Source organism: Melozone crissalis, unplaced genomic scaffold (assembly GCF_028551555.1).
Source record: "Melozone crissalis strain CALT ecotype California unplaced genomic scaffold, PUWL_Pcris_2 ptg000009l_1, whole genome shotgun sequence".
NCBI classification, from domain to species: Eukaryota; Metazoa; Chordata; class Aves; order Passeriformes; family Passerellidae; genus Melozone; species Melozone crissalis.
Genome location: NW_026535787.1, coordinates 17129463 through 17143530, shown reverse-complemented (window position 1 = coordinate 17143530; position 14068 = coordinate 17129463). Strand labels below are relative to the sequence as shown.

Here is a 14068-nt window from a genome sequence, read left to right as displayed (position 1 = left end):
CAGTTGGTTTTATTTTAAACCAGGTGTGCATGTGAACTTTGAAGTGAGACAAGTATTACTGCTATTTAAAAAACAAAGTTGAAATTTAGGAAGCTAGTACTGAAGACTTGGATAAAGCAATGTATCCTAGAGGGACACTCTGGGAAGTTGCTTCTACATACAATTGTCTAGCAACTTACTTTTGATCCTGCATGGTCCCTGTTGTTCATGGAGACAGTGCTGTCAGGCACACAGTGTGATTCTTGGCATGTCCTGCACAGGGCCAAGAGTTGGGCTCTGATCCTGATGGGCCCCTTCCAACTCAGCATATTCCATGGTTCTAAGCTGTGACTTTAATTACTAGGATCTAACTGCAGATGGAAAGGGAAAAGGGAACTAACAGACTCTGAAAAGCTATACTGTAACTTACTCTGCAGCTATAAAGAGCAGCTTTAACCAGCCCAGCAATAGTAACACTGCCCAATTTCCTGCCATTTCTTCAAAAATAATTTAAATTCTTGCAGGCTGAAATTCTGGAACTGTTTCAGGGTTGTTAGTGATTAGTTTCCTGTACTTACAGAACACTGGTGCACATGTGTTGTATGGATACCTAGAAGTGCCTGTTTTCTACCAACACAGAGGTTGAGCATTGGCTGTTTCAAGCGCTGTGGCGAAGAACTGACAGTGTACTTTTTTCAGGGAAAGCCTCACAAATTCACAGCCCCATTTGCTTCACTTCTGAGTGCAGTGCACTAGAGACCCTACTGAATAAATACCCTGCTAAAACAAGGTGCTTAGAAGTTGTCCTGATAGACTGAAAAGAACTGAGCTCATGGCAGCTCTTCAGCTGAGTTCACCAAAGTAGTTTGTAGTAGATTTTCTTCCATCCTCTCCATTTGGGATTCCAGGGGAGGAGTTCAGACCACAGATTCTGTTACCTGTTGCAAACTGCACTTTGCATTTCTCAGATTTAAGTGGTCAGCCCATGAGAGTCCTGCACCACTTTAATCCTCCAAAGGTAGTATTTATTTACTCCTGTGTGTTGAACTAGTAGAGAGAGGGGAGGGAAAGAGATGAAATAGTTATTATGACTTAGAAGTTGGAGCCCAGCAGTGGCCATCATGGATATGGGTTGTTGAGTATGTGGGAAGCATTAATCTAATGCAGGAGACTCGGCTCAAATGGTAAATTGTTAATTTTTTAATATTTATTTTTCAACAAATAAACCTTCCTTTCACCTTGTGCTCTGTGCCTTGTTTCTTAAAATTCCAGTGCAGTATGTACACCAAAATGCAGTGAAAAGTACAGACCAAAAATACAGAATGCCACCAAGTGGAATGGTGGGATCTGGCTTTTGAGGGGAAGGATGTGTCAGGGCTTGGCTGAGTGTTTGTTCTTGTTTATAAAACACACACCAAGCTCATTGCAGAGAAGCCAAATGTTAAAAAAAAAGCCAAAACAAAACCAAAAATCCCTACAAAACCAAAAAACTGTGGGAAGAGAAGGATTGCTGAACATGAATAAAATATAAGATGGTTTTGGGGAAAATGTGGTTAGCTAGAGCAAGACAAAACCTTCTCTCCCTCCCATTTTTGTATTTTAGCCTTACAGGTGTTTTATGCTGCTGGAAAACCAAAAGCTTATCAGTGAAGGCTGGTAAGTTGCTTCTTTTTTTCATTCCAAGGAATAAAAAGCATAATTTGTACATTCTTTTTACAGTAAAAGATGTCTTCCTTCAAAACAGAAACCCCAAAACCAGAAGTGCAACATGCTTGGCTGGCTTGCAGTATTTTAAAGCAGTCTTTCACAATCAGTTTGTCTCCAGCAAAGGCAGCACAGTAAGGAATGTTTTCTCTGCAGTGGATGGTAGCAATAATGCATTCAAGCCTTAGGCAGGACTTGGTGCAGCAGGTTTCCAACCTGCCTCCCTCAGCCTTTTCCAGGCAGCAGAACTAAAACCCACTCAGGCATTCTGTTAAGGGAGCAGTATGGAGAGCAAAGGTGTGGCAATGTGTGAACTGCTGTAACACAGCAACCCATGTCACTTCAGCCATGAACAGGATTTGCCATAAGGAGAATGTAATGTACAAACCCAGACAAAACACATGAACCAAAACCTGCTACAGATTCTTCTATAGGAGCAGCTCTGTCTGGCAGCTTCTTGAGGTGTCCTGAATGGCACAGAGCAGAATTTGGCCCGTTTTGCTCAGTGTGTTAAATTTTAAGCTTCCCAAGTTAGAAGTAGGGCATTCAAGGACCTTGGTTAAGTCATGTACATCTAAAAAGGACAGAGTAAGAAGAATCATCCTTCTAGATTTTCTGACAATTCACTGAAAAATTCATAATACCAAAGCTGACTTCAGAGGGAGTTTCAGAGAACAAGATTCCCATTTCTGTGTTCTACAAAACAGCCCTCAGAAAGCAACTAAAACAATATGATGCATAAAAATCAATATTAATCACTGCTGTGTTGAACTGATTTCATCTCCATCTTTATCCTAGCTGTAAAATAGTATGAAATACTTAAGTATGAGAGGAGATACCAAAGTTATGTTTCCATCATACTAGAACTGCACCAAGTTTTTTGTTATGTGGTGGTTTCTTAACTGGCACATTAGGTAGTAAAAGGAAATCCTTCCAAAGATGAAGGCAACAGCCATTGTGACAGCTGAACCTTCCCTCTTCACCCAGCTTCACTTTTTCATCTCTACACCATAGAGATCACTACGCTTCTGGCTTAAAATAGGAATCTGCTGACGTATTTCTGCAAGTTTCTTTAGATCTGCAGGAGAGAAGAAAAGAGTTAAGAGAACAGCAGCCAAAAGAGAAAGCTCCTGACTTGCTCTGAGGTAAGACAGGGAAAAGAGCAGCTTTGATGGAGAATGGGGTGGTAGGGCACTGCAAGTGAGCAGCCAGGGCTGAAGGAAGCCTCAGCTTTGCTCTTTCCTGAGCTGGCACCTTGTCCCTAAGAAGTGATGTAGAAGGGTACAGCTACAGAGTACTGTGCATAGAACAGTAAAGCCAAGGGCTGCTGGTTCTTGCTTTAACCTAGCACAGGTGGACAAGGCAGAGGAATGCTACATCATCTGGAGTTGCATGTGTAAGACCACAGACTTAAAAACTCTGTCTCTCCTTAGTGTCATAACCTGTACTCAAGAAAAAAAGTGGGGAAAAAAACCAAAACAATTTTTCTCTTACCTATATCTGTGTATACAACTGTTTCCTCAGCCCCAGCTTTGGCTATGACTTCACCCCTGCAAAATTAAGCACATTTGTTCACAGGATTAGACATTGGTTTCAAGGCATCAGTACAGTTGCTGCTGTTTGTACAAAAAGGAGTTCCTATCCTTGATGCCTACAGCTGTAATGACAGGGCTGTCCTAAAAATAGCATCATAATCCATAACTCTGGCATGATAGAAATGGCTTCCAGGCTTTAGATATGGCACTTTCTATATGTGACATATACATACTTAGCATAAGCGTCTTTCAAAGATGAAGAACTGTGGTAAAAGCCACTCTGAGAACCACTGCCTGTGAGCATGCAGCATAGCTCAAGGGGAAAGGAACAACCACACTGGCAAAGATGAACACTTTCTCCTTTGAAGACCCTACTGGCTTTTAATACTGTACTTTTACTCTGCATGAGCTACTGAACACGATCATGTCTCCCCCAAGTGTTCTGTCACTGCTTTCATCACATAAAGTTAAAAGCTCACAACATACACAAAGCTTTTCTTACTGTGCAAACAACTGGAGCTGAGCTATCAGTAGATTTATGTGAAAGAAAAACAACTGCCTGAACATTTGGTCATTTTACCTCCTGTGCACCTGCGTGACTTCTGCTCAAGTCAGAATCTCTCTTCTCTAGCTGAAGACATTCTTCTTGTTCTTTCTTATGTCAAAGCAGTGTTGTTCTTTGAGGAAATGAGATAGTTCTGTGTAAGCTGTTTAAGAGAATTACCCTATGCATAGCACATCATGGACTGAACTTCTGGGACAAGGTGACAAGGTCAGCAGTTCTACTAATGCTTAATCCCAGTACTAAGTAGTATCTTTACTACCAAAATGAATACACATTCAAACTAGTTCTTGTTTACTTCTTGTTTTTTCAGTTTGGCTGTTTTAAATCATGATCTTGAGAATGTAGGCTCAAGTCTCACGTGATTTTTACCAAGAATTTGCACTTTTAACAGTAGATGGAAAAGTAGGACTGAAGTGTGACTGCCAACTAACGTATTTTTTTATCAAAGAAAAGATGGTGTTTTTATTTTATTGAACTCACCATGGATTTACTACAGTGCTGTGTCCCCAGGCAACATAGGATGCTTTTTCATCTCTAGCAGGAGATACAGTAGCTACGTAGAGTTGATTATCAACAGCTCTGTGTTCACAGAAAAATGAAGGAAGGGAGGGAAAAAGTGAGAGGAATTGTTTTTTATAATACCATTTAATTAAGCAGAAGAGAAAGAATTCACTCTGAAGGACAAGCTATATATCCTCTAAATGACTAGCCCAAACTGAATGATACAAAGGTCAGAGAAAGAAGAGCCTGGAAAGAGAAGTCTCTAGCACCTGGCTCCAGAGTTAGTGCACAGAATATCTTGCAATTCACAGGTTCATCCAGTATGTAGCAGAATTGATTGAAGCTGACCAAATGAATAAACAATCTGCATTCAGCAATCTCAGAGTCCATTTCTACCTGTAATTAGAGCACTTCCCAAATGGTTACTGGCTCTTCTCTCCTGAATTTTTGTTTGAAGGGTGCTTTTAAAGCCATGGGAAAAGGCCATTGAAAGGGCATAGCAGGGGCAGGAGGGAGTAAAGGCCAAGAACTTCCTGCCTTTCTCCTTGACAGTAAAATCATTTTGGTGGCCCATGCAAGGCTTGAGGGATGGAGCAGCTCCAATGGTGAAGTGGCCCTACAGCACCACTTCTGATGCCCAAGTATCATTTGGAACACAAGAAAGTTCAGTTCCATGCACCAAAACTCATCTAGAACAGGAGAATAAACTTTTACTGTGATCTTACCTTCCCCTTTGTAAGAGCTCCCAATGAGCTGGTCCTGTAGTCATGTTAAAAGCCCCTGGATATATCAGCAGCTGGCAACCTTTGTTAAGAGACAATTAGAACCTAAGCATCATTAAGGGGAAGATGGGAAGGGCCACTTTAGGGTAAACCAAGGTGAGGTTTCTTTCCATACTTCCCAGCCTCTGCCCAGAGCCTGTCCATGCACAGCAGGTTACATCAGCCAAGAGCTGTGGTGGGGATACCCCAATTCCACCACTCCACCATCACTTGTGGATCAGGAAGTGATGGTTACTTTATTCCTTCAGAGAAGTCACTCATCTGAGTAAGTCTTGGCCACAGGATGCATTTTGTGTGTCTGGGCAGGGATAAGAATGCCTGATGTCATGGATCAAGGAATGCCTGATCACAGGATCACCCAGCACAGACCACCCAGACCCAGCCCTGCCTAGCCCTGGCCTTAGGGCTGCCCAGGCTCCCTTGGGTGACCCAGCCTCACCTTTCTGGCCGTAGATTTGAGCCATCTCAGCAAATCTCATATCATAGCAGATGCCCAGGCCCACTTTGCAGTATGCTGCTCTCAAAACACAAGAGACAGAAATGGTATCACTAGCACAAGTAGACAAAACAAGCACAAGACTCCCTGTAGCCATACTGCCAACTGTTCTTTTACATGGCTCACAGCAACAGGAGGAGCTGTATTTAAATGTGTGCCCAACAAGCACTGGCTACTGTTGGGGGAGAATTCATGCTTCATGAGGACAGAAAGAGAGTGAGAAGCAGTCTTATCTACCCTTTAAGAAAAGTTATTTCCATAAAATCATGTTGTATCAGGTCTTTGTGGAACATATTCCTCTCTCATTTAGCTGCAATTTTTTCATTTTTTTTTCCAACAAAAGAAAACACTCCTTGCTTTTCATGGAGTAAAAATAGTCATGTAGTTTCTTACAGCATGCACAGTGCAAGGAGGAGAAAGTGGCTGTGGCAGACAAGACTCTTTGGAGAGCTCAGTTAACAGACTGTGTCAGCTTTTGAGCAATATGGGGTGGGGAGGAGTCGATATTTTGCCTTTTTATCTGAGATGGCTGATTCAAGAAGACTGGAATGATTTAGTTAATTGTCTCCATTATTATACTATCCTCACCTGAAGCAGTGCACCATTGTAGCTGTTACATACTTTCTTTCCTAGGCTGCGTTTTATAAGAAGAATTTTCAAACTGTAACTGCTATTAAAAATACCATCACTTCCCTCTAACAAATCAATAGGACTATTCCTTAATTAAGGCAGTGGGGTGACATATGTTTCAACCTTTTGTACTCCTCTGTCCTTTTCCAACCACATTGCCTTTTTAAAAGTTTCAGAAGTGGCCCAAACACTTGAAGCAAACTTAAACTACATTTGTCATCAAATGCTCAATCTGATTGTCTAAAAATGCACTGCAGGAAAGGAGGAGGGGGAAGAGAATTGCAGAGTGACTGGAGTGTTGCTGTAGTAGAGCTCCTTTAAGAGAGAGCTTGTTTTATACTCACGTGTGTCAAACATGGAGAAGCTATTCCCTGGACTCAGTGTTTCAGACTCTTTGAACTGGATCTTCCCAGGAACATTAATGTCAAACAAATGAACCTGCAATTATACCATGATTAATAACAATTACAATTTCTCTGTTTGGTATTTGAGCCTCTTTAGGCATGTGCCTTCTACTGTTATCTAAACTACTTTTTTGTCAGGATCCAAGTAAACATTGCTTAAGATTGTTAAAGATTATTTATATTATTTTCTTCTACACAGAAATATAGGTGTCTAAAGTTGAAAATACATGCCAAACAGCTAGATGTCTTGACCTCATGATTTGTCTCTAACATTTGATCCCATTCCTGTAAAACTTCTCAAGAAAATACCTTCACTGAGCAATGACTTCAGCTATGCAGCTGCCTCTGAGGGCCTGCAGCTGCCTTCATCCCTACCTTGCAATGGAAGGTGCTGTTCCTGACTGGAGCTTCCTAACAACAGAGCTGGTTTTATTTCATTATTTGTTCACACTGAGCACAAACCTGCACTCATTCTACAAGCAGCTCCTGGGCTTGCAGACTGCTGGGCTGTGACAGGTGGAAGGCAGCACAGAACTGCACAAGGTGATGTAGTAAGCAATGCTAATGTAGAATCAGCAAACAGAATAAATTAACACCTGCACCACCTTATTTGTTCCAAGTAACCCTGCACCACCTTATTTGTTCCAAGTAACCCTGCATTATCTTTTTGTTCCAAGTAACCCTGCATTATCTATTATCCTTAAAAGAAATAAGCTGTTGCTCACTCATGGAGTGATCCTTGTCTGCACAGTCCCATGAACAGAAAGTGGGGATAAGAATAAAAAGAACAGCTCCACGAAGAGAAACAGACTCTGGAGTTATAAATGGGAGGCAGTTTTTCCCAGAAGGCACAAAGCAATAGTGGAAGATGGAGGTGGAAGATGACAGCCAGCAAATATCCACTACAAACAGCAGTGACAGCTTAACTTGGACTCTGCATGTCTGCACTAATCACATGTTTAGCACCAAGTATGTAAAGAACAGTATTTATTATAACAGAAGGACTAAATCCATCAGGAAGCTGAGGGAAAATCCTGATCCCACTCAAGTGGCACTGTGTTTTAGACTTAGGCCTGGGTACAGAGATACACGAGTTGGATCAGGTTTTACTCTTTCCCATGGTTTTCCCAGCATATGGGGAAAGCCAATTACACCTTCCAGTATTTTGTCGTCCTTACCCAGAACAAATTTATGAACACCTTTCGAAGTGGTGTTTACATACCCCAAATAAAAGTTACATGAAATTTCATGGGTGATGGTACCCAACTTATTATTAATACAAGATTCTACTAACTTATACCTCCTTTAAGTACAGATGAAATAAATTGTGCAACACTGCTGAGAAAACCTTTCATAACAATATTCTGCCATCTTACCTTTCTATGCTTTGCCAGAAGAGCACCATCAGGCCCAAAGACAGCACATGTATTATAGAGCTTTCCACCATCCTCTTCTGGAATGGATCCTTTGTAAAGGCAAGAACAGAGATTTCCCCCACTGTATTTTTTATGCAATTTTGATCCAATGGCAGTAATAGACACTGCCCATTTTTCCCCCAGTGAGAAGGTCACCAAGAATAAACTACCTCCAATGAGATATATGCTGCACTCCTTTGCAACTTCTGACAGCTTTTGTGTTGACTCCCCAGGGATCTTCTCTGCATACTCCTTAAAGTACTGGGTTCCATATGGAGAATTAAAGCATTCCTAGGATTAGATGGGGAAAAAAAAAAAGAAACTAAAATCCAGTAACACCACTACAATGAGATGTACCTAACTTTTCCAATTCCTCTCTAACCATGTTCTCAAAGAAGCTTTGCTTACAGTTTAGTTTATAGGAGCTCAGTAAGTGAACCAGGAAGGCCAGAGAGACCTGAACAATTGCTGAAAACACAACAGGTGTGTTTGTGGAGTGCATGCCAAATAGAACAAGAGCTAGGACTACCATGCAAGCTGTAAGGCTAGCACATTCACTGCTCTGGGCTTAGCAAGAACACAGGGGATGTTCACACCAGAATGAGGAGCCAAGTTCTACACAGTTCTGATTCGAAAAGTTACAAGCTAGTAGATCCTCTCAAAATTCTGAAATGCTCATCCACAGCCCATTATTTCTTATTTTTTAAAAGGACATTTGCAAAAGCATGCATTTCTCAAAATTACTTACTGTTTTGCTAAAACAATCCTTTAAACATTATTTCCTCACAACTGAACAGTGTCCTCCAGCTTAGGCCCTCATTAAAGATTTGCCACCCCTTTAGAACCAGGCATGTAATCTTTGCACAGTCAGATTAACCGAGTAGATCAGATGCCTAAAATAGGTGGGCTAGAGGTATTTGAGATGCCCAAGATATGAGGAACTTTCACTCAGCATGACCCTTTCCAGCTCTGTGAGGAGTGAGGCACTCCACCCAACACTTTCTTGTACCCTGAAGGAGTGCAGCTGGAGGCCACAGATAGGCTATCAAAGTGTGGCAGCAGCTTCTCTTCTCTCTGTGAGAAAGGGATTTCCAGCCCAGACACCTCCATTGTTCCCTTTGCTCACCAGAAGTGACAAACACACCTCCACCCCCACAAAGAAAAAGGGAAAAAAAATCAAGCTGTTACTAGCACAATAAACACTTCTGCTTTATCTGCTCAAGCAAACTTCTTAACAACTGAGGTAGGTTCTGCTGAAGTGGAACAAATGAATCCAAGCTGGAAAGGGTTTTTTCCCCCCTATACAGGGCACTAGGCCAGCAGTGCCCAGCTAACCCACAGCACAACCTGTAGATGGAAGAAGCAGGAAGGGAAATCTCTGCAAGCTGTCAAAATGAGCTCCCCAGGCTTTTGAAATCTGGGCTGAACTTCAAAGAAGTGAAAGCAAAGCCAGCTGCCTCCATCTTCATATACTCGGTGTGAGTTACTTTCCTTTGTATAAAGTTATTAAAACAAAAAACCAACCCCCAAAGAAATAAAACAATGGGAAGACAATGTTTCATGCCCATGCCCTAATGTCAATACAAAATGCATCTCCCAAAAGTCTATGAAATGCCTTGCCCATGTTCCACAACTCGTATTCTAAAAGCATAAATCTTTGCTGGCAAAGTGAGTATCTCAGCTAAATAAGTCTGGAAATTTCAATGCTTGTACACATGATGAAGCCAGTAAATAACAGTAATCTCTGCACAGGAGGCAGAGGCAGAACACTGGATGGTCACATTTGCAACACAAGAACCACGTTAGCACAGAGGAGCTGGGAAGGTTGCTCAATGCTTCCCCATGACAGAGGAGAGAAAACATTCTGTGTGTAAAACTGAGACCCAAAGTTCACCCAGAGATGAACTTTGCACTCCTGTGTCAGATGTACAGGAGTAACACAAGTATCCCCACGAAGAGAGGAGGAAAGCTCAAAGCTGCACTGGGAAGCCCATCCTGTGGTCAGCACATCCACTGTGTGAAAATTCACCAAAATAATTATGGCTAAAGTTCAAAGAGTAAGTCAGAAATGATTGATCATTTTAAGTGGCTATTTTTGTTTCAACACGTGGAAGTCACAAGAGAAACGTGTCTTAATCATAATTCAGCCACAAATGACCTGCTGGAAATATGTTTTAAGTCTGTTTTGTTTCTCATGTATCTGGAATGCTTACAGCAAGGAGAGCTACTGTGTACCCTCCTTCACCTTCAAGTCAACATTCTTTAGCTGAAAATTGCCTTTTTTCTACATTTCCTCAGCAAAGATTCAAACTACAGTGTCACTCACCTGAATTCAGAATATATCAGTGATGGCATTGCCTAGGATTTAAACCAGCAAAAACTTTTACCAGAATCTTACACTTCAAAAAAGATCAACCTATTTTTTGTTCCCTTTTTCACTCCCCACCTCCCACCAGCTACAACCCCTAGGATTTTTTAGCTTTTAGTTTTATTTTGAAGCTTCATACAGCATCTAAGCTATCCAGGGAGGAAGAGGAATTAATAGTGTTGCATTAATAACACTAGGAAGAGGTTTTGAAGGGTTTGAATCACAAGGGCTAAGTAGGCAATGATCTTCACTCACAGGCAGAGCCACAAGTTTTGCTCCTTTAGCTGATGCTTCCCTCACCAGTCCACAGGCCCGTTGGAGATTATCTGATTTAACAGCAGATACATGGAGCTGGATGAGAGCAAGGCGGAAGGCTGATGGCAGAAAAGAAAAAAATTATTCATCAGAATTCCCACAGGAAACTCTTCCAGATCTGAATTCAGTAACAAGCACTGAAGAAAACAAATGAGTTAATATATAAACATAGGCACAAACCACTACCAACTCATTGTGCAGCCTAAATGTGACTCTGAAACAGTCTCTTAACACAGGGAGAGCACTGAAACCCAGCATTGCCAAGGGGAGCCACACATGGCCACCACCCTGCAAAGATCACAGAGCTCATGTGCAGCAACACCCAGTCCCTGTTCCAGGGGAAGGAACCATGGTACAGAAAGGGAGAGCACAGGTGCCCCCATCCCCTCCTTCCCAGGCTGCTGAGCACTGTGGGAGCCCATCTTGTTGCACACCAAAGGACTGGATCCCCAAAACACCAAATAAAGGAATTGTTTGCTTTTATCCCTAAATTCACACCTAGTTTTGGAAATGGCTATGAAAACCAAGAAAGGTTAACATCTTTCCTGATAATTTCTCAGCAAACTGGTTTCTGGCCAAGTTGCAAGTGTTATCAACAGCTTCTACTCCTACTAAGCAGGATATACAACTGCAGGCTCTCCAAGTAGCCAAGTTTTGTGCACACCCCTTGCATTTCCTTCCATTAATCTCTGAGTACCCCAGGTTGTAGGGAAACACACCCTGACTATGATCAGGTAGAACTGCTTTCTTTAAAACAAACACAAACCAACCAATCCTCTCTGGCTTTATAAAAAAAAAAAAAGTATCCCAGTTTCATAGCACCTCTCTTGTCTGGGAGAAAACTCCCCCATCAGTCAAAGATCACAAAAAGAAAAAGACAAAGCTGGAAGCAACACAGTCCCAGTGGTCAGGGAAACTGGGAAAGCTGTTTCAAGTGAACATGAGACTGGGTCAGGAGCAGTTGAGATACATCTTTGTTCCTACTTCAGTAGCTAAGCAGCTAATTTCTAGAGGTTAAGCCAATGATTGCTTCCCTTGCCACTCTTCCTGTGAGAGACTTTTACTGCTGGCTCTATTGAGCAAACAAAGCTCATCTGGTATTCTGAACAGATGTAACCACAGGTTCCAGACCCACCGAGATAATCATACCGGGATCTGTCAAAAACTTCCCAGCACCTGTGGAATGTGTTTTAGTTCAGACAAGTTGGCCACTTAAAAGATTTACATTTCAGAATAAAAGGAAAAGGAAAAAAAAAAAGCACTAGGAAAAAAACCCATAATGTTTAAAACACCAGGAAATGTAATTAAGGTAATTAAGGTAATTTCCTATATTTATATATAACATTATTTGTCTCAGGTTTGAAGTTCGATAAGGTGCAAAACCGAAGCTCAGCCACAACAGAACACATGTATTTGTGCCAGTTTCGTTAACAAACATTCAGATGTGGAAGCAATAGAAAAGCAGAGAAAAGTGCAGCAGGGCTGTAGGGAGAGACCTCTGCTCCCAGCCTTGACCAGCTACCCCAAAACTTTCGTTCAAACCAATTCTCAGAATAAACCTAAAGCAATGTAGGCCACAACCAGGTATAAGCACAACGGAGTAAAATAATGGTTCGCATTTGTACCACTACACTACAAAAAACGCTTGTATTTTTGTTTTAGAGCACCGAAGCACGCCCGGTTCGCTGGCGTTTCTTGCGGAGCTGACCCCTGCAGGGCGAGCTCTGTATCCCGGTCAGTGCCCAGCGCAGCGCCAGGCCAGCTCCCCTCTCCCTGCACGGTTCCTCAGGCTGGGCCAGGACCCAGCACCGAGCCTGTCCCGGTCTCACCGGGGCCGGGCACAGCCGGGCCCGTGGGCCGCGGAGGGAGGGACGGGCAGCGCTCGCACTCACACGCCATGGCTCCGGCGGCCGCCCGCATTCCTGGCTCCGCCCGGCACCGCGGGGGCTGCCGGGACTCGCAGTGCCGGGCCCGGCTCAGCCGGAACCGCCCTCACCCACGCCGCCTTCGAGCGGCCCCGCTGGAGCCGGGACCGTCCTGAGGTGCGAAATGCAGAGATGAGGCAACCCCGCCCTGCCGGGGGGCAGCGAGCGGGCAGCGCTCCCCCGGGCCCCTTCAGCGCCGGCAGCGACAGCGGAGCCCCCAGAGCTCCGGCTGTGCCGAGCGCCGCTTCGCCCTGCCCGGCAAAGGCTGCTGGGGGCTCATCCCAAGGGACCTGTACCAGCTTACAGGTAACGCATTCACCCGGGACATCCCCCTGTTTCTTTACAAGAACAGCATCCCCCAAGGTACAAACATCTCCACAGTGCTCCAGATGCGGAGCAGTGTCCAGCTCTGGGCTCCTCAGAACCAGAAAGACAAAGAGCTACTAGAGAGGGTGCCATGGAGGCTACAAAGATGATTTGGGGTCTGGAGCACCTCTCTTATGAGGAGAGACTGTGGGAGCTGGGCCTGTGTAGTCCAGAGAAGGAAAGGCTGGGAGGGGATGTCAGCAGTGCAGATAAACACCTCAAAGACATTTGTAAAGATGGTGGTGACAGACTAATGTCAGTGGTGCCCAGTGACAGGACAAGGAGCAATGGCCATGAACTAAAACACAAAGTTTCACCTCATATGAGGAGGAACTTCCTTACACTGAGGGTGGCAGAGCACTGACCAGGCTGCCCAGTGAGTTCTCCCTAACTGGAAACATTTCAAACCCTGTGCCACCTGCTCTAGGTGACCCTGCCTAGGCAGGGAACTCGGACTAGATGAGCTCCAGGGCTCCTGTCCAACACTGCAACTCTGTGAAACCAACACACTACATACCATGCTGCTCTTCTTTGGCTTTAAACAACAAGTGCTCCCCTTCACTCAGCACAAAACATTGCTGTCTCATGTACATATTTTCCAGCCTTGGGCGTTTTAGAAGCATGTTTGTAGAATTGTAGATTTTGTGTAGCACTATTTCTCCCATGAGATTATGTCTGTAAGCTGAAGGCATATAATGGCAGAATGGGTAAAGATAAAATGGGTAACCCAGGGTGATCAATCTCTTACACACCTCCCCTTTCAGGAAACATGCAGAGAGATAAAGGATGGGAAGTGCATAACAACTGTAAAATACACAACCACTATTGTGTGCAACAATTACAAACCTTCCTTCAAGCAGAGAACTGTTCAACCTGCCCCTGGCAGCCGTAAAGAGAACCACTCATCCCAATCTGACCAAGCCAAAGGATGGCAGAACAGACATTTCAGCAGCCCTTAGCAGGCCTCCCTTCTTTCTATACATGCCTATGGTGGTAGAAAGAGCATATGTAATTTAAAAAAAAAAAATTTCTTCTGCAAACATCACACTTTCTAGGGCTCCAGGTGCAAAGAACAGCTGTCCC

General features: G+C 43.4%; 2 protein-coding genes across 2 annotated transcripts in view; both read right to left on the bottom strand.

The window, feature by feature from the left end:
- Window positions 1-2489: 2489 nt before the first annotated feature.
- NIT2 (nitrilase family member 2) lies at window positions 2490-12621 on the bottom strand. Its single transcript, XM_054270184.1, has 10 exons — window positions 12587-12621; window positions 10635-10753; window positions 8182-8302; window positions 7973-8061; window positions 6537-6630; window positions 5506-5580; window positions 5010-5088; window positions 4264-4362; window positions 3178-3233; window positions 2490-2761 (listed from the first exon to the last, which is right to left on the bottom strand). Exons 1-10 carry the CDS (start codon window positions 12612-12614, stop codon window positions 2673-2675), a joined length of 849 nt encoding a protein of 282 aa, XP_054126159.1. The 5' UTR covers window positions 12615-12621; the 3' UTR covers window positions 2490-2672.
- TBC1D23 (TBC1 domain family member 23) overlaps window positions 10680-14068 on the bottom strand; it is a 36541-nt gene continuing 33152 nt past the window's right edge. Inside the window, exon 19 of the mRNA XM_054270183.1 lies at window positions 10680-10753. The gene's annotated coding sequence lies outside the window, so the exon portion shown is untranslated. The remainder of the gene's footprint in view (window positions 10754-14068) is intronic.

Excerpts from the sequence above, each read along its gene's own strand:
- NIT2 (XM_054270184.1), bottom strand. The coding sequence starts at position 12,614 with ATGCGGGCGGCCGCCGGAGCCATGGCGT. Across the intron at positions 8,303-10,634 it reads CAAAACTTGTGGCTCTGCCT|GAATGCTTTAATTCTCCATA; the intron begins GTGAGTGAAGAT and ends ATCTAATCCTAG. Across the intron at positions 4,363-5,009 it reads GAGCTCTTACAAAGGGGAAG|AGCTGTTGATAATCAACTCT; the intron begins GTAAGATCACAG and ends CTGTGAACACAG.